The following is a 20,362-nucleotide window of genomic DNA, read 5'->3' as shown; positions in this document are numbered from 1 at the left end:
AGGAGAAACCATCTGCTTGCCAACATTCAGCACATTACAAATTCATTCGAGACTGGATATTTTATTAGTTACTCCTTTTCCTAGAGAGTGACATGATTGAAATCTGCTCTTTCACCCAGGTTGATCCTGATTTACTCAATTAAACCAACAGAGCACATGGGCAGCATCTTGTCCCCACAGTGACTTTCAGTGGCCACTGCCCCTGCTACTGCTGTGCCAGGAGCTGTGCTTGCTGGTGTGAAAAACGCCAGTCACTTGTTTTTAAAATTTTAAAAGTTTCATAGTAATAAAATGGCTATAAAAATAGTAATACAATTAGAGTAATAATAATTTGGACAAATTGAATTAGGATAATATGAGACAATAGGAACAAAGAGTTACAGACGTCCAGGCCTTTTTCTGGGCAGCACGAGCCCAAAAAAGGACCCACGTTGACAAAGGATTAACCCTTAAAAACAACAGCCTGTTGCATATTCATACACCTCATACATGTTGCACAAATTCCATTCAAACACAGGATTCTGTCTGGTCATCGTCAACTTCTTTCTCTTAATCCTAACAGCACCTTCAAGGTGGGAAGAATTTCATTTCTTCTGATAAGATAACAATAAATTCTTTTTCTCTGAAAGATTCAGGTGTCCTGTGGCTGCTATCTGGTGTGAGTGCCTCATTCCTTTCTTAAAAAAAATCCCACTAACATAGTTCTTATTTTAAATATAAAAGCTGCCTTTTAATTACAAGGCTACATTTATCATATCATTAAAATGTTTGTACAGCACTACTAATCAATACATCAAAATACATATGGTAAATATCTGTGTAGAGCTATATAATATATAATATGTTATATGTTATATGTTATATGTTATATGTTATATGTTATATGTTATGTTATATGTTATATATTATTATATATATTATTATATATTTTTTTAATATATATATATATAATAAAAACTTTTCACACTGGGATGCCTCATCTGTGTGTTTCTGACTTTTCTATGCTCTTGTCCTTTTATTCCTTGCCAACATTGAAGGCTCTGGGGTCTCTAATCTCACCTTTCTCTGTCTCTCCCAGTGTGTACCAGCTCGTTGTGAAGGAGGAGAAGCTGCAGAAAGCCCGGAGAGCTGCAGACATCATCGAGTGCTTCTCTGTGCCAGTGAGCTACAAGAACGCCTCCAGCCTGGACTCCCCACACTACTTTGCAGCTGAGCTGAAGCCCATCAACCTTCCTGTCACACAGCCCTTCACCGTGGGCGACAACAAGACCTACAATGGCTACTGGAATGCTCCTCTGTCTCCCCTGAAAAGCTACAGCATATACTTCCAGGCTCTTAGCAAGGCCAATGGAGTAAGTGCAGGGAAAATTGAGCTGCCTCTGTAGGTGTGGCTGCCTCTCTCTCTGTCCTCCTCATCATTCTTCTTCCTTCTCGATTGGATGCTGGTTTAACTTCTCCTTCTTATTACCCTCTTACAGAAATCTGATGAAAATCAAGCATGCCATTACTTGTCCTTCACTCAAATCTCCTCTCTCTGATGCTCAGATCCAATGAGAAATCTGTTGAGGACCCTGATTCTGTAAAGGCACATGTTGCCATGTGATTTACTAAATGAGCTGCTTAGAATTTAGATTTTTTTTTTCTATCCTTCAATAAGCATGAATGTCAGAGTAGGGGCTATTGTGCTTTTAAGAGCCATAATTGCAGTATCTTGATAGTTCACAGTGCTTGTGATTTTGGAGGAGCTGTTATGAATTTGGATTACCTTGGAGCTTGCACTTGTCCATATCCTAATGCAGCACTTGTGGTTGGGAGTTCCAGCCTGAGGAAATCAGGTTCTGCAGTGGGAACTGTCTGCATCTCTGTCCTACCCCTCTGTAATTCTGTATTTTTATATATTTTTACTCTGTGTTATTTGGTTTAAAATGCAGCCTGCCCAGGAAATGTAGCTCATCCCATTCTCAGACTCCAATGACACACAATGCCACAACACACCCCATCCCACCACAGGAAAACAGGAGGCCTCTCCTCCCTCTTCTCTTCCACCTGAGGGTAATTTGTGACTTTTTACCTCTCCTGTTTCAGGCCAGACCCAGCCTCAGTGGATCACTTTCCTCCCCTCTGGCTCCCCAGCTGTTTTTCCTTCATACATCACACAAGAGAATTTGCCACTCTGGCCTCCCGAAGAGTCCAAGAGCATTAACAAGGCATCACAAATTTGGGTAGCAGACTCTGCTATTATTAGCATGTTTGCCAGTGCTTTCAGAAATTAAATTTTAACATAGATAAATTCTCTATGATATCACCCCTGAGAGAGAAAAATTACAAAAATCAGTCAAAGGTGAACAGTGCAGGCTTTAGTGGCTTTTACACCTGAAATGCAGCTGCACATTGCAGAGGACTGGGATGGTTTCACAGGCTGGCAGTGCCAAGGAGTGTTCACAACACATCTGAGTGCTTTACACCCTTCATTTATCACCATTTTCCTGCACAGCTTCAGCTGTGTGGCTGACAAGTACAAAATCTCTTCAACACTGTGCTGGTTTTCACCTTGGTTTCCTTTCTAGCCAATACAGTTTCCTCCAGCACTGCTCAGTTAATTCAGTTTTGGATTTGCCTTTATAAAAGAAATTGTGAATATATGTATATGTCTCTCTGTTTCTAGTTAGTTCCCCCATGTGTGATAGTTAATTGCTAGAGAATGGATCCCCAGGGAAGAAGAAACTTTATTTGCTTAAGTACAATATAATATTCCATAAATGGGTAGTGAGGATGGAAGTGTAGGCTTCCCTTGGTGTTCTGGATTCAGGCATCACTGGTGTTCCTGCTTTTCCTGCATCTCACCCTTCATTCCAGGTGTTAAGGACTCAAAAAAGGATGACTTGCTTGGGCTGTCCTAACAGGAGAGCTTTTTAAGCAGAAGTTAATCAAATAGTTTTAATGCAACAATGCACAGTTAATGACAGGATGAGAAGTGTCCAGCCAAACCCAGTAAATTCCTATTTGAGAAAGCAATTTCCTCCTGTATTAATCATGTATATTTCTACAGGATATGCTTTATATATCCTCAAAGTGTAGTGCTGTGGGTAAAAATATAGAGGAAATGCCCAAGAGTGGAATGTGGATCTTCAAAGGTGTAGCTTCTGCTCTGATCCCTTCTGTTTCTTGGTAAAATCATTAAGCCTCACATTTCAAACATTAGGGTCAATTTGCATCTGTGAATAGCAGGTTTTTGTTCCATTCCCAGAATTATTTGCAGGTACTATTTGTATTGTAAAGTTCTGAGCTTTCATTTGTCTGTAACCTGAGCAGCTTTGACTGGTCTTGGAAAATCCTTCAAATAATTACGGCTGCAAAATGGCATTTCCATCCCTGGAAGTGTCCAAGGCCAGGTTGGATGGGATTTGGAGCAATCTGGGATAGTAGAAGGTGTCCCTACCATGGCAGGGCATTGGAACTGGATGGTCTTTAAGGTCACTTCCAACCCAAACCATTCCATGATTTTTGTTAAAGCACACCTGCAAAAAACCTGCAACAATAACAATTTAGCAGGGTTAAAGTAGAGCCTTATGTTCCCTTACACATGAAAAAACTTAACAGAACATTGCCACTCATTTTTTAATTAGGATATTCCATAGTTTCATTAATCACTGACAGTTGTGGAATGATGAAATTTCTTCCCACACCTGGAAGCTGCAATGAGAAGCCTTCATGCAGCGAACCAGAACATCTTCTTTTGGAAACAGAGGGCTCTGGGGAGAGCCTGATTTCAAGAAACAGCCTGGATTTGGTCAAAAAGCTTGATGAGGAGGAGGTTAGGAGTGTTGTAGGAGCTGTGCATTGTTTGAGCTCCTCTGTACATGGAGGGCTGTGCTCATTCGGTGTTCCCGTCTGCTCTGCAGCCATTAGATCTGATTGTTACACTGAAAGGAACATAATTAACAGCTGGATGCAAAACAAGTGTGGCAAATTGCTGCAGAGGCAGATCACCAGCTCTTCTGCCTTCTCTTGTGCACTGCTGTGGTTGTCTCAGAGTGCGAATGGAAAAGCTGGGGCTGGCTGGATCCATCTCCTGGGCACTTTGGCCACCGTGGTGCTGCCTCCAGACTGGAATCTGAGCAGAACATGGTGAGACTGGGTTCTTTTCAGATTTGTAACACAAAACACTTCCAAATCATGTGAATTTCTCTCCCAGACACTGCTGAGAGCCAGATGCTGAGCTGAGACGTGGCAGAGTTTGAAGTGAGAGGGGAGGAGGAGGAAGGGCTCACAGAAACTGCAGGCTTGGTGGCTGTGGGAGTGAGGAGCACCACTAGTTACTGCTCAGGTGATGGAAGGAGTCAGCACAAGAGGTGGCACAGAAGCACAGGGCACATTTGGCTTGGCTGTGCTCTGGCAGGATCTCCAGACAGTGTCACAGCCATCCAGGTAGGGATCTGATGTTTGCTGCTTGTCCTGGTGCCACCTGCTACAGATGGCTGCCTGACAGAGCATGAAGGTTTGCTTGTCTGGAAACCGTCCCTGAGCTCAGCCCCTTTCAAACTCCAGCCCTGCCAGTGTTTTTCCCTCTGGAAGGTGAGGCTGTGACCGTGTTCACAGGGGTTCTTGGATGAGGGAAGAGACGAGAATGTTGACTTCATGTTTCAGAAGGCTGATTTATTATTTTATGATATATATTACATTAAAACTATACTAAAAGAATAGGAGAAAAGGTTTCATCAGAAGGCTGGCTAAGAATAGAAAGCAAAGAATGATAAAGCTTCTGTCTCGGACAGAGTCTGAGCCAGCTGACTGTGATTGGCCATTAATTACAAACAACCAACATGGGCCAATCCCAGATGCACCTGTTGCATTCCACAGCAGCAGATAATCATTGTTTACATTTTGTTCCTGAGGCCTGTCAGCTTCTCAGGAGGAAAAATCCTGAGGAAAGGATTTTTCATGAAAAGATGTCTGTGACATGAGGCCAAGTTGACAACCCTGTGTTACTCCTCATCCTTACAGTGGCTCAATAATCAAACTGGTGCTGCAGGTTTGGTTGTTCTCAGGTCTTTTTCTGGTTGCAGATCCAGCACCACACTCCAATGGGGAGAATTTTTGGCCGCTATGTAAAACCTGCCTGAATTTTTGAGCAGCTCAGAAACCAGAGCTCCTTAAAAAAAAATCCTTTCTGGAGCTGCATTTTACCTCATTGAGTTAAAATGAAATTTTTAACAGCACAGTTTGCAATCAATAACTCTTGGCCATTTTTCCTTGAAATGGGAGATGAGCAGGAGCGTGTGTAACACAGCTGGGAGTGATGGGGGGATGCTGCCAGCTGCTCTGCCAGCCTGGTGGTCCAACAAGTGACTGATGTCTTCAACCCAGAATTGTGAAAAGTAGCACTGCAGGAATCAATGAGAATATTATTTTTTTGAGGGAATGATAGACTCTACCGAGATTCCTATTGATTTTTTGCCTCTCTAATGACTTGTACTACATGCACAATCGGGCAGCTCATTATTATCAGGGGAGTTGAGGCCGGATTTCTTGATGCTGACAGGTCTGCTCACAGCACACAGCATTATTCCTCTGGGACATTTGGGAGGTATGGATAGAGCTGCCAGCAGAGAGATGCCATTCATCCCTCTGGAGATGGCCATGAAAAAAACAGGGAGGTTGAGTTCAGCACGAGCTGTGCTCTGAAAGATGAAATGGCACCAGGGCTGCCTGCATCACTTGTGTGAGCTACTAACCAGCTCGGTGTTCAGGAGGATTTTGGGTGAACAGTTTATCCACTTACATTCTCTCCTTCATAATGTCATTTATAAAGCAGCTATGGGAACATTTCACTCTTTGTATGCCCCTGTTTCCACATCTCTTTGACCAGAGGATGTGGACCTGAGTGTTTTCTGCATAATAAATAAAATCCTCCTCCAGCCTACATAATTTTTGAGAGGTTGAGAGGAGTGGGTATCCAGTCATCAACTACAGATCATTGACATGACTTCCTATTGTAAATAATAAAAGCCCTAACCACTTTGTTAAACCTCCCTTCTCCAAATGACACAGATACTAAAAAAAAAAAAGAGCTGATAATTGGAATAGCAATAATAGTCTTTGGAAGGAAATAGCAATTTCCTGGAGCTGGCAATAAAAATTATAGGGGAGTCCATTGACCCTGCACAGATATATTTTAAGACTGCAAACCACTGGCTGCAATGGCATAGAAAATAAACACATAGTTTAGATTGGGCAAAATTTGTTGAGTACCAAATGAATAACTCCTTAAGGCTGGGCAAACCCATGGTTTCTATGCTGTGTGAAGCAGGTTGCCAACAAATTCCATGTTCAGCTCTGGGACGTGGGGAACTAAAGGTGGAACTGAGGCCAAGGGGAGAGTGGTGATTCCTTGTCTAGTCCATGCACTATCAGCAGACAAAATTTCCCAGTTTGAGGTGCCTCTTCCTGTTGTGGGGCAGCCCCCATGGCACACCTGGGGACAGCAGGTCCTGCTGGGGCTGGCAGGGGGCTCTTGAGGCAAGGCAAGCTCTGCTTGACTGCTGCAAAGTCATCATCATATTAAAGGAAAGGGGAAAATGGTGGGTGTGAAAACAGATGGATGAAAAAGCTTTGCTGCTTTCATTGTTGTTGGTAGTCTGTAAACAGCAAGCTGTCAGTTTCAAAGAAAAGGGGGGAAAAAAAGATCATGTGGCTTTTTAGGTTGTGAAGATGCAGCTGTCACATAAACATATGTCCTGCTGCCCTCGTAGCCCTTTTCTGCAGAAAATTGTTCCCATCCAAACACTGAAGAGACAGAGGCAGAACTCATTTTGTTATTGTGCATTTCACTTGAGTGAAATGCGCATTTAGGAACCTCAGTAATTAGTAGACAGCAGCAGCTCCTTTGCTTCTAAAATGAAAGAATAAAATTATATTGAAAGAATGTTTTAAGCAGCCCTGGAAATGCAGGGGGAGGCTAAAGCAGGCTCATGGTGTGCAGTAGCCAGGCTGTGGGCAGGAGCTGGGTGGGCACAGAGGGCTCACAGAGGGTCCCTGGCTGTGCTGATGGAAGGGGCAGGAACAGGCTGCAGCACCCTGGCACACACTGCTCATATCTGCCCATCCTGTGTGGACTGAAAAATACAGCCAGGCGTCAGCCTTGAGTGAGGGCACTCCATACTCTTCTTTTATTCATTGGTAAATAAGTTCCAGAAAGCAAATTTCCATCAATGTGTTGAGGTAGGAGGTGGATGGGCTCATTTTGCAGGGAGCTTTCAGGGTGTGGAGCATGTTGGAAAGTGAGGTTGGGTCAGGAGCTGCAGGATGTGGCCATGAAGTGTTTTCCTGTTCCAGGATCTCAGTTAAAATGTGCCTACGTTGATCCATTACTGTTTGGCTGTAAAATGTCTGCCTTAACCTGGCAGTGATACAGAGCTGAAGCAGTGCTGGCATCTTAATTTAATTTATTCCTGTGAGTTCAGCCATAGCATGAAACAGATATGCAGAATATGTTGGCTCTCTAGGTATCATTAAGATTGCTGTAGATATATAAGGTCTTGTAAAACTTCTGCGGTATCATAAAATGTGAAATAAGTATTGCAGCATTTGAAAGAATATTCAGAAATACCACAGAGACTGAATTTTGGGAAAATATTTGGGTTTTTTTTCTAAAACTTCTACTATTATGTCTTTATTTAATTATTTTTTGCCATTGCTTTAGGTAAGCTAGATGGACCATTGATAATTACCAACATTGTTTATTCCTGTTTTGCTGGTGGCTAAAGAGAAACACCTTGCAGTGATAGGACAAGAAGCAGTGTGTACAAATTCAAAGATGGGAAATGTAGCTTGGGGGAGAAATATAAAAATAAAAGCATTGTCCCTACCTATGGCATTTTAAGGTGCATTCGAACCCATTAACATTCTCTGATCTTTACTGTGTACAGGAAAGAGCCTTGAAGCAAAAGTAATATTTTTCAGAAAACAAACATGATTGTGGGAAACTGGGTTTTGTGTTTTTTGGGAGGATGATTAGGTTAGTTGGGGTTTTTTTTAGTTGTTTTGAGTTTGGTGGTTTTTTGGGTTTTTTTTTGGAAGGGGGCAATGTATTTATTTATTTTGTTCCTTCTTAAAAAGATTCATGCAAACTTACAATGCTCAGTATCAACCAAAGAAAAATAGAGTAAATTGAAAGGGATCTCATTTTTATGAGACACTGAAGAGATGAGCAGTGGAGAGCAATGGAATAATCAGCCTTAACCCAGAATATGGATTAAATTCAAGTATTTACACTTTAGCACCCCTGGGAGCTGGTGTCTGTGCAGGTCCTTTTATGCTTTCCTCCCCAGAAGATGCAGTTTGAAATGAAGTTCTGAAGTCCACACCTTGTTCCTGTAGCTGTTGTTTTGGCAGTGCCAGTTCTAAGAGCTGTGGCTGTGCTCAGTGCAGCCATCAGTGGGTGCAGATGCAAACAGAACAAATTCTGTATTCCCAATCACCCTGTGGGAGGGTCTCATGCAGGAATACACACATGTCCAAATGAGATCATTCTAGACTCTTCTTTTTCCAGCACTGACTAATTTTTCCAGCTTTCTGTTACATTCTGAAGCCAGCAGAAAGCAACAAATACACAAGAAAATGGGAGCAAGTGTCCACCTACTTGCAGACTGCAAAAATCCTGTCTCTTAATTTTTTATTTTACTCTTCATTGTTGATTTTCCAGCTCACCTTGTAAATCAGAAACTACATCAGGACCTGTCTGTCTTTGGTTCCCAGCACTATGTGCAGAGCTCTGCAAACAAAGCTGTGTTTTTCCTGCTCCATACATCCCAAGCAGCAACAAAGATTTTGGATTTGCAGAATAACTGGGAATTCCAGCTCATTGGAATGAGGGGAGTGGGCAGCTCTGTGTGCAGCTGTGGTGACTTTGCAGTGCCAGTGTTGGTGCAGGTTGTGCAGGGGGGGATTTTGGGGGGACAAAGGGGTGTAAGCAGAGATACCTGATTACAGAGACATCTCTGGTTACACCCCTTTGTGTAATCCCAGGCTTGCTGGGATGAACAGGGCTTCAGTCCCACTCTGGACTGGGAAATAGACATGACTGTCCTCGAGGAGCCAGGAATTCCTGAAGAGAGTTTGAAGGCAAGGTCAAAGGAAAGGTTTGTCCTTCTGGGTATCTCATTGTTCTTAAGCTGCACACAGTGTGCCTTATATCCAGATTGTGTGGCGTCACAGGAAGGGATCAGAGGGAATTGCTCCTGTGATTCCCAGCATTTCCCAGCATGGATCCTGCAATCATCCCCTTCCTACGTGCAACAAAAGCACGAGGAGAAAGGCACAGTGTGTGTCTGCTCCAGCCAAGGAGGATTTGTCACAGATGGAGCAATTTTCTCCAAGAGCAAATTCAGATTTGCACCAGGTTTGTCCAGTTGTTTGAGGATGGAAGGAGGTGCTCAGCAGTGCTTGCTTTGCTGGGCTGTTGTTTCCAGAGCACAGACAGCATCCATATTAATGGAGCATTGTCAGCACAGTAATTTATGCTGGATTCATTACACCTGAGACGTGTAGAGGCATAAAGTGCTCTGCAAGCCTTGCAGCAGATTAGTGCCTGACAGAGGCAGCTCTTTAGCAGGCAACACATTCCCATTTGGATGGCAATCACAGGCTGGGCAGCAGCAAGCCCTGCCAGGAAGGGCTGAGCAATGAGGAGCTGGGGACTCCACAGAGGTTGTGTTTGCAGCAGCGGTGGCCTGAGAAAGCTGCAGAGTCTGAGCTGTTTGTGAAGCCAAACCCAACATTTGGATCCAAATCCCATTTCTGCAGCTCTGCAGGCTCCAGGGTGGATTGAACACAAAGCATTGGGTTTTGTCCCAGCTCTGCCATGAGGAGCTGCAGTGGTGAGGGTTGTTGGAACAGCTCGTTTGGCAGAGGCAGCAGCACAGAATGTTGGTCTGCTCCACATCCATCAGAGAGCTGAAATATTCAAATGACTTCTTCGGTGTCTGTTTGCCATGTGTTTAAATAAATACCCAATTTGCAAAATTTGCAGTAATGGTGCATGAAAGTGAGATGTACAGAGGCGTGTACTTTTGACCCAAGGCTTGTCAGTCTATTACAGAGCAGGTCATTTAACTGGGAAATTCTATTAGCTAATCAGGCACTTGTGTGGGACCCATCACTCACATGTGGAGCGTGGAGAAACGTGCTGTCACTCCCAACTTTTCAACACTTAAGAGAACCAACTGCAAGCAAGTCCACTAGTGTGGAGTGTTTTATGCAACAAAAACTGTTGGTGGTATTTTCAAAGATGAAGTGCAAGAAAAGATATATATGTATTTTTAGTAGCTTTTTAAAGGAATGTGTGTTTACTGTAGATGGGCAAATTACACGCTGTGATGTTTTCCTATATATTTTTCTTGTGTTTTTTTTATTTTTCAGGAAACAAAAATCAACTGTGTCCGGCTGGCAACAAAAGGTATGTGGGTCTCTCTCTTTCCTGCAAAACACAATACCAGAAATGTAAAAACTACGGTGGTGGCACAACTTGATTACAGTTCCTAGCCATAGAACCAGCCTCTTTATTTCTTCTTTTATTTTATTTTTTTTAAAAAGGAAGATTGCCAAGGGAGAACAACAATTTCTACGACCACTCCACTATATTTGTGGCCTCTGTTATTTTTTTAATGCAGGGTATAATTCTCTGTGGTTCCTCCTTCCCCTCATTCTGTTGACAGCTTTTCTGTCCTGAGGACTGTTCTTGCTGTTGGCAGAACATCACTGAAAAAGTGACATTAACTTCCCATTCAATTTGTTCTCTCCACAACTGTACAAAGTAGATAAGAGGAGATCTCGTGTAAGCCTAACCTTGTACACAGCGGGGCACAATTCTTACATCATGCCATTTTCATGGTATAATTGAACAAACATTCCTGATTTCCATTGTGGTGAGCTCAGAACAGAGCGAGCTGACAGGTCACACAGAGCAAACCCAAAACAGCCCCAGGTTGGTTCACAAGGTGCAGCTCCTGAGGGACCAACAGTGACAATGCCTGAGCTCCTTCTCTGAGTTTACTGCTTTTAACAACTCTTCTAAAGATTTCAAAATCACCCCAGGGCCTACTTTTCTATAAAAGATGTCAGACACCAATTGATTTGCAGCACAGAGTAGCTGTAAAAGATTTCCCCACCACAAGTTGTAGTGTGCCAAGGAGCTGTGGGGAAAGGCTGGGGTGCTGCCATGGGCTGTGCTGCAGGTGCCTCTCCATTTCCAAACTTGGCTTTGCCAGCTTGTGCTCTTGCTGCTGTGCTGAAATGTCAAATACCTGCATGGCTGCCTGTGGAGGCTTTGAGAGCCCACCAAAATTGGCAGGAGCCCAGAAATCCTTTGAGGCACCATCCCGTTTTTTCCATTCTTTTCCGTCTGTTTTGACGTGTGGCAGAAGTCAATGACCTCAAGGTCCTTTGTCCTGATTTCTTCTGCGTCTGCACTTGCAGAGGAGTTGGGAGGGCTCAGAGAAACCCCATTAGGCACTGGAGAGCATTTTCCATCTCCCTGTGGAGCCCCTGGAGCTCCCACCTGTGCTCAGGCTCTGAATGCACACTGGTGGGGCTGTAAGCAGTTGTGTCACCACTGAAAGCTGAGGAGGAGGAGGAGCCATTTCTCCCATTTCTCCTTCTCATCTGTGGCTCTGGTGCTTCCCATTCCCTCCTGTTCCTTTCCTGTTTAAAAGCTCCTTGTAAAATCTTTATTTAATTCATTCTCTGGGTTACAAACATTCTGTGTGTCTCAGTCTATGTGTCTCCTTCCCCTCAGTTCTCTCAGCTGGTAGTAACGTGACCATTTCAAATACCTGATTTTGGCTTTCTGGTGGTAGAAAGAGCAAGAGCAGCACTGGGTGAAATGAATCCCCACAAGCTTTTCCAATAGCACAGTCTCTTCATGAGATCAGAGATACTGGATTAATTAATTTTTGGAAACCAGTTGTTCCTTCCATTTCAGTTGTTCTTTTTTCTGGAGCTAGTGGAAGAATGTTGTCATGCTAGCAGTAAAGATATTTGCTCTGTGAATATTCAAAACAAAATAACTTATACAGCTTGAAAAATCCCATTCTGACACGACCTTTTGTTTGCACTCTCTGATTTGGGTACCTCAGCAAAGTGTCCTGTAAGTGTTTGACCTTCAGTTGACTTTTGCAAACTGAGATAATTTCATTAACCCTGTTAGGTCACCAGGAAAAGTCACTGAGCCACTCAGTCAATGACCCCCCTCCTCCTGTTGGTTCTGAATGTCATCTCTTTTTAGAAAAACATCTCTTGCTAGGATTAATTTAATAAGAGACATTAAAGAGATGGGTAGAGCCTGAGGATGTCTAGAGCCACTGCTTTTTGGTGATCTTATTCTTTAGGTTTTTTTCCTTTATTGACTTGAATGGAAAAGGACAAGAAATGATGGTAGTTCTGGTGTTTATTCTCGCTGTCTCAATTCATATCACTTTTGATTTATATCACTTTTGCTTCATATCACTTTTGATTTATAGGTAGATATCTTATTCCTCCGTGTGCAGTGCAGAAATCTCTGTGGAAATTCTCTTCCTCTTTTCCCTGGCTCTGAATCGCAGTGCTGTAATTCCCAGTGCCTGGCTCTCAGCACGGAGCTGGAAATGCCCCAGCTGTGCCTGGTTTGGGGCAGGTTCAGCTCTCCAAAGGAGCAGGGCTGGGTGCAGCTCAAGGGAGCACCAGGAGCTGGGGTGATGGTAATGTCACAGGAGCTGCCACAGCTTCAGCTGTGCAAGGTGGTTCTGTGGGCTTTCCCACAGTTTCAGGTTTCCATACATCCTCAGGCTGCATTTCCACCACACATTAATTCCATATGGATAAAGGGACCAGCCCCCTGGAGAGGGCAGTGCACAGAGACACTCACAAAACTGTTATTACACCATGTCCTGATAGCTGGAATGTTCTAGATAACCTCCTGTGTCTGTGCTGTCTTCTGTCTGCTCGTTATATTGATTATCCTTAACGGCATTGCTCTGTATTCCCCTTCATTTGCATTGGTGTTTTTCTGAGGATAGAATGCACAAACCTGCAGTCTGCCTTGAACTGAATCATCAGAGCTGCCAGTGAGGATGCCACTGTGGTGTCTTTGATAGAAATCAGGGAAAAAAAAACCCCTATTTTGGAGGCAGGCTCAATCTCAGCATTAAAAGCTCTGCTTGAGTTGGTACCAGAGGAGAAAAAAAAATTGATTTGATGCAAGTAAATAAATACATACTACTGGTGCCAGACTAAATGTTCATTTTGGAATAGAGGCCTAATTTTCCCATTCCTAGACATTTGTCACTGCATTAGCAGCAGTGAAAGGAGTTCTGATTTACACCAGCGACAGCAAGATTAGGATCCAGGCGTGTTTAAGCAAGGCAAGAATTCTCTTGAAGCACTGGATTAACAAGGGCACTGAACGTGAGTGTGGGAGTAATTAGGCAGTGAAATGTGTTAGGCATGTGTTGCTGGGGGATTGTCACACATCCTGGGTGTTGCTGCGAGGCACCTGCTCTGAGCTGAGGCTCTTTAATCACTCGAGAGACGCTCGGGGCTGCTGCACCGCCTCTGCTCCAGCTGGCTGCAGGGACTGTGCTCCCTGTGTCCCACTGCCCCAGCACCAAGAAAACCAAAGCACAGTGAGTTTAAAAGTGGCTTAATCCATTAAAAAAAAACAAAACTGGAGCTTTCCCAGTTTTTTCCCCTTCTCTTTAGCCAGAAACAGGCTGCTCAGATGAGCCCTTTTCAGTCCAGCCCAGCTCTGTGCAGGAGCTGCTTCCCAGCTCTCTGGTGGTGTTTTCTCTTCATGGTTCTCTGTGTGCTGCCCCTCCTTTGATGAACTTGATCCTTGTGGTGGCAAGAAAAAGCTCTCAAATCCTTTTGTATTGGGCTATTAAATGTTGAGAGGAGGGGATGGCAGAGCAGCAGCTCCTCCAAAGCAGAGCCAGTGGGTTCCCAGCTGGGCCAGCACATCTCCTGAGCTCATTTCCCTCCATCCAGTGCCTCCATTGAGGCTGGTGCTGCCTTGGGAAGGGCCAGTGGCAGGGAATCACCACCAGCCCTTGCTGGGTGACCTGGGATGATCCATCAGAAAGCTCCCTGCGTTTGTCCACTCTGTGTAGCCACCCCACACTTTGCCAGCATGTTAAACATTATGAACCTTTTGTATCTATGTTTGTTCTTTATTTTCAGATTTGTTGGTCTCAGATCTCTTGCCACATCCCTCCTCACATAGGCTATTCTCTTTTTTTTTTTTTTTTTTTTAATTACTGGACTAATGTTATCTTTCACAGCATTAGGCACTTGGATGCATCTCATTAACATAAAACAGTCTTTAAAAATGTTTATAATTAAACTTCAATTTACCAGCTCTCTGCCATACAATTTTCATTCAGATGGGTTATTTATAGGTTTTGCCATTTGGTTTCCTTGACAGCATTTGTTTTAATATGTCCTATTCTTTCTGAATTAACTGACTTGTTCTCCCTGTCTTAAAGCTACATATTTATATCGACACTTTATTAGAGAAAATTGCAACCTCTTACCAAGAGAGAGCGATTACCTCTTGTATTCCTAAAGTGCATTAAATTAATTTCACGGTGTAATTGAAACCAAGGCAGAGGGCTCATTAATGGTTCCTTATCTCCCCATACTCATTTCTCCTTTCCTTAAAATGTGAGTTCTTGCAAATGAAAGAATGGAACTATAATAACCATTATGAGGTACATTTTTATTTTTTTTTCCTTTTTTTTTTTTTTGTCTCGTGCATGCTGCCTGGGAACCATTTTGCTTGTTCTTAGCAGTGATAGGTAGACACCAGGTGACCACGCCAAACCTGCCCAGCCTCTTGAGCACAGGTGATTATCAGTTCAGAAAAAGCAAAACTGATCAAACTTCCAGAGGTCTGAGCAGCTTCATGACTTCTTGTTTAATGCTTGTTTTGCATGAGAAATTACTTTTACAGTTGCTCCAACTGCAGCATAAAGGAGGGCAGTGCTTTCATGGCGCTGCTTCAGTGGAGATCTGTCTGTGCTGAGGGTCAGCTGAGGGCTCAACAGCTCTCAGATCTTCACAGCAGCTCCTGAGTGTGATGGAAGAGCCCCATGGGTCCCCTGAGTGTGCATGGAGCTGAGCTTGCATTTCCAATTAAAGGAGCTGTGCCATTTTCTGGGGCTGATTGTTGTGCATATTCATAGACAGCTGAGTCCTGCTGTCGGAGAAACGGTGGAAAGAAAAGGAAAACTTGATTCTGCAAGCTCTCCATAGAGGAGCTATAGAAACTGTAGTTTCTATAGAAACTTCTGCTGGGGCCAGAGATGCTGCAGAATTTATCCTCAGCAGCACCAAACCACTATCAGTGGGGAGGTTCAGAACCTCTCAAGGGTTTTGCAGTTTCCGTCAGAAGGAATTTGGAGGCCTGTGTGCCATAAAGTTGCCCCAATATATGTAACAATGGGACCAGGATCATCATTAACTCCAGAAAATTTAAATATGGAGGGGAGAGCCCATCAGCTTGTGGAATTAGGTTCTTTTACTTCAGCCTGATGTGCACAGAATGAATGGCTGGGATGTGGCAGTGTTACATGAGATTAATGGGAAAGGATGGTTGATTTTTCAGTTTTTAGATGGATTCAGTTTCTCTAGGAATACTCCCCTCCCAGTGCTGCATGGCTGTTCCTGCCTCTCTATGACTTCCTCACCCAACAATTATTTCAACTGCACATCAGCTAGGATGATACAGGGACAGGAAAGTGCTGGGATTACTGGGAAGTTCAAATAATCCTGATTTTTGGTAGTGCATCAACATGGGAAGAAGGAAACTTCCTGGGAGAATGTTGATATCTCAGTAAAGAACCTGGGTCTGAAATGTGACCAAGAAAGCCTTGGGCTGGTGGAGAATTCTGCAAAAAAATCAGTGGAAAATGAGGAAGGAAAAAGTTCCTGCTGTTCCCACACAATTTTGCTGCACGTGAAAACTGTTGATTTAATAACTCCTGCTCCCTCAAATCCATTGAAGAGGCTTCTTTTGTTTCCTGGAATACATTCTGGTTCTGTAGACAGATAATGTGTTTTTTAAACAGATCTAATCCCACTTCAAATCTGTTTGTTGCTGCATTTTGTCTTCTAATGCACTGGAATATTATTCCTTTGACAGGTTTATTCTGTTTGGTGCTATTTATTTCAGAGGAGTTTATCACATTTTTTAAGTTGAATGCATGAAAACGGTTGGTTGGGTTTTTTTCCCTCTGAACAAATTTCTGCCTTCTAAAAGTTATTTTTTAGCACAAGTTTTGTGAATCACAATCCCTTTAGGGGCTTCCTTATCCCAGGGCACAGCTTTGAGGTAGTGCAGAATGGGATGAGGCCAGGAGTGAACTGAATTTGGTATTTCCAGACTCATGTCCAGAGGTCATTATCTACTCCAGAGCTCTGCTGCATTGCCAAACCCTAATCCTGGGCTCCCCAATTAAAATAGGCTGCTGGAGGTAAGAGGAGAAGGAGCAAAGTTTCTAAGATAAAATCTGGGATAGTTCAGCAATAGGAGACTGAAAACATCACCTTGATATTTCAGAGCATCCATTGCCAGGACACAAGTAGCTTCAGGATAGAAAGGTCTTTGGAGAAATGAAAATAAAATACATTATAGCTGTGTGAGCCAAGCCCTTCAGGAACCAAAGCAGGCAAGGATTTACCTGGAACAGTGTGGAGGTTCTTGTCCTTTTTCAGGTCCCATCTGGTGGGAAAGGATGCTCTTGGCTGTGGCTGGCCCTGAACCAGTGGACATTCACCTTTGTTTGCAGATCAATTGCAAATAAATTGCAGATAAATTGATAAATTCCTTATTCCAGAGCACAGCTTTGAATTAGTGAGAACCTGGTGCAGAATGGGATGAGGCCAGGAGTGAACTGAATTTGGTATTTCCAGCCTTGCGTCCAGGGGTCATTATCTACTCCAGAGCTCTGCTGCATTGCCAAACCGTAATCCTGGGCTCCCCAGTTAAAACAGGCAGCTGGAGGTAAGAGGAGAAGCACAGTGTTTAAGATGAAATCTGGGATAGTTCAGCCACAGGAGACTGAAAACATCACCTTTGGAATTCAGAGCATCCATTGCCAGGACACAAGTAGCTTCAGGATGGAAAGATCTTTGGAGAAATGAAAATAAAATACATTTTAGCTGTGTGAGCCAAGCCCTCCAGGAACCAAAGCAGGCTTTTTCAGGTGGGAAAGGATGCTCTTGGCTGAAGCAGTGGCCATTCACCTTTGTTTGCAGATTAATTGGTAGCCAGGTAAAGGAGTGGAAATTAAAGAAAAGTCAGTAGTTGGACATGAAAGCCACAAGTGGCGGTCAAATTAAAAAAGGTTTCCTTTGGCTTTCTTTTACTTAGTTTGACTGCAGGGAGCATTGGATGATTCTTCACTTATGAAATTTAGGGGCTTGTTTTTCATCATCTCTGCTTGGAAGTTTGCAGGAAGAGCTCTTTGGATTCCCTTGGAGCCTCCTCTGCACAGGGGCTGAGGAGGGGGCAGGCAGGAGGGGACTCTCATGTTTTAGAGGACAGTGGGGTTTCATGTTCCCGACCTTCACACCCTCACACCCACTCATTTGGGTGATCAGGATTTTGTCTCCATTTCCTGATACAAATCCTGTCTAAGGTGGGTCAGCCACTGGGCAGGTACTGCAAATCACTTAAAATGATTTTCATAGATAGATTATTATTGTCAGTGAGAGGAATGAGGGATTTGTCTTTACAAGCAAGCTCTGGGTCTGCTGGTAGACAAAACCAGCACTGAGAGATAAAAGAAACAATGGGAAGGATTCCACTGATTGATGAATGGGGAAAAAAAGATATTTGCCTTTACAAACAAACTGTAGGTTTGCTGATAAATGAAATTGGATATTGAAAAATGAAAGAAACAATGGGGAAAACCCCTAAATTCCATAAGAATTAAAAATTAAATGGGAGTGTTATACATTGTAGGGAAATCTCTGGTATCAGGCATTCTGGGAAGTCCAAACCTCTCAAGTACCTCAGTCAATGGGGAAAGAGAGAAGGGAAATGTGGCTGGAAAATTGGGATAAAAAGGGAGGCTGTGCCCTCCAAAAATTAGGGAGACCCCAGGGGAATGCCCCATGGCATCTCCCTTTATTCAGATAAAATAAAAGCACTCCTCTGTCTCCTTTTTGGACATAGACCTCTGATGTTTGTGGATTAATTTTCCTGACATCCTTGTCCTTTAGCAACACTTCCAAAGGCATGATACACCCAGGACTCTTACAAAACATGATGCCTGTTTCCTTAAATAGGTTTTTTTGACAAGCCAGTATTCAGAAACAGGGTTGATATTAACAAGCTTCTGAGCTTCTTCCAGGAGCTGGACACTAAAAATTACGTGGTTGCATTAGGATATATGATAAAATTACAAGGTAGGTGTGAGACTATTTTGTAGTGTTATTGTAGAGGAAAAGGGAAATCTTCATTCCAGTCTTGCCTGAAAGTGCTGCTTCAGCCTGGCAGAGCACAGGAAGCGTCCTGGTGTTCATGCAGCACACGTAGAGTGTGCGTGCACAGACTCCTGACCCTGCCCAGCTGATCCCTTTAGCTGGAACAGAGATTCCTCCTCTCCTGCTGCTCCCTCAGCTCGGGGTGAGCCTCTCAGGGCAGCTTTTTGGGGGTCACCCTGGTACCTGAGCCACCTTCGTCCCCTTGGGCTCTAAAGGTGACTTCATTTCAGTGTTCACTCTCTGCCCACCCCTGGGCTTTGCTAACTGGTTTTGCAGCTTCTGCAGCTGCTGTGGGTGTGGATTTTTCATGATAATCATGATGAGAGGTGGCTGACTGGTGGAAAAGTCAGTAATTGTGGTCAATCTCTTATATACCCATAACATTGTGAGGCACTGAGAAGTTTTTGCCTCTTATCAGTCAAAAGGTTGATCTCCCTGTGTCTGACTTCACAAAAATTAAGTCACATCTCTAAATTTGAACTTGTCATTTTGGTAATTGTACTTGTTTTCCATTTCTATAATTTTGAGTTAGTTTTTAAATACAGTTCTGCAAAAGTGAAGACTTACAACAGAAACGTGCTCTCACCCCCTGAACCATCACATCGCTTGTTGGCACCACAGCAGCTCTCTTTAGCTGAGCTCCTCTTTCAGGGAAATGTTATAAACTTTGTTATTCTTGGGGACCATAAATCTGCTTCCAGCACAAATTAAGGGCTCCTGTTTTAAAAAGAGAGTAGGAAGAAAGAATAGCCTTTGTGCTGGATTTGCCTGGAATCTCCAGAATCAATTATTCACTTAGAGCTATTTTTTAATTCTCATTCAGCTTAGCAATGCTGATCTTGGTGTCTCACTGTGTGTTTACCCTCATCCTCCCACAGATTCCACCTGTAAGCCTGAAAATCCCTCATACAAATTCTGCTCTGTCTTTCTCTCCAGGACTGCTTTGTTTTGCTGCTCTCTCTGCTCAGAATATGGTTGAAAGCTTTTGGCTCTCATCATTCTTTCAATTCCTTTTGAGCTTTGTTAAAGAAATGAGTGTGTCTCTTTACAGGCTTAAGCCTGTGCTGTTTGCAATCTTCAACAACTGAAGGTGGAAAATTGGTGTGGTGATGTTGTGTGTGGTGATCCTCTTTGTGATATTTATTTTTTAATGAATTACAACAAAGAAACAAAGAGGAATCTGGCTTTTAGATGTGATGAGCTGTTCCACTCTCTTGGCTCATGGTACATGGAGGCTCCAGCATCATGCACAGATTGTTTTTAGTGCTGATAAATTGCTGGAGGGTGTGGTCAGATCACACTCTGGGCTGGTTTCCTCATCAGGATGTAAAAAGGTGCCTTTCCACCTTTATCTCAGTGTTATCATCCCTGGAGGTACCTGTCTGCCCTTGTGTTTGCACTCCAGACTGTGTTTTACAGGCATAGATATTATCAGGAGCTGAAAACACGAGGGAAAACATTCCTGCATGCAGAGCTGCTTTAATAATTTGTAGGCCACTCACATAGAAAGCACCATAAAAAAATAAATAAAGGAAATCGTGTTTACAAGTGATTTGAGAATAGCTGTCTTTTGAATACAAGCCTCTAGGTCTATTAGGAGATTTTACATTCAGCCCACTGCCTGGCCATTATGTGCTGCAAAGAAATTACTCTGATTGTGCAGATCATTTCAACACATAATGACTGGGAGCCCAATATTTTTCATTAATTTTTCTGGGTTAAATAATGCTCTGAAGTGATTTTTCTGATTGTTTTTTGTTCCAAGAGCAGATTTCTTTCTGAAGAAATTCTTTCTTTCTGTGTTCTTAGGTGCTACAATTTTGAAACCAAACCTCATCAT

At 43.2% G+C, this 20,362-nt stretch overlaps 1 protein-coding gene across 5 annotated transcripts in view; it reads left to right on the top strand.

Moving 5' to 3' along the window:
* Positions 1 to 20,362, top strand: part of PTPRT (protein tyrosine phosphatase receptor type T) — a 482,418-nt gene that overhangs the window by 376,850 nt on the left and 85,206 nt on the right. For all 5 annotated transcript variants that reach the window (XM_064730049.1, XM_064730046.1, XM_064730048.1 and 2 more), the window contains exons 12-13: positions 1,079 to 1,352; positions 10,420 to 10,456. In XM_064730049.1, coding sequence (XP_064586119.1) covers positions 1,079 to 1,352; positions 10,420 to 10,456 — 311 coding nt within the window. The remainder of the gene's footprint in view (positions 1 to 1,078; positions 1,353 to 10,419; positions 10,457 to 20,362) is intronic.

This window comes from Zonotrichia leucophrys, chromosome 20 (assembly GCF_028769735.1).
Source record: "Zonotrichia leucophrys gambelii isolate GWCS_2022_RI chromosome 20, RI_Zleu_2.0, whole genome shotgun sequence".
Classification (NCBI taxonomy): Eukaryota; Metazoa; Chordata; class Aves; order Passeriformes; family Passerellidae; genus Zonotrichia; species Zonotrichia leucophrys.
This window is presented reverse-complemented; position numbering and strand designations above follow the sequence as displayed.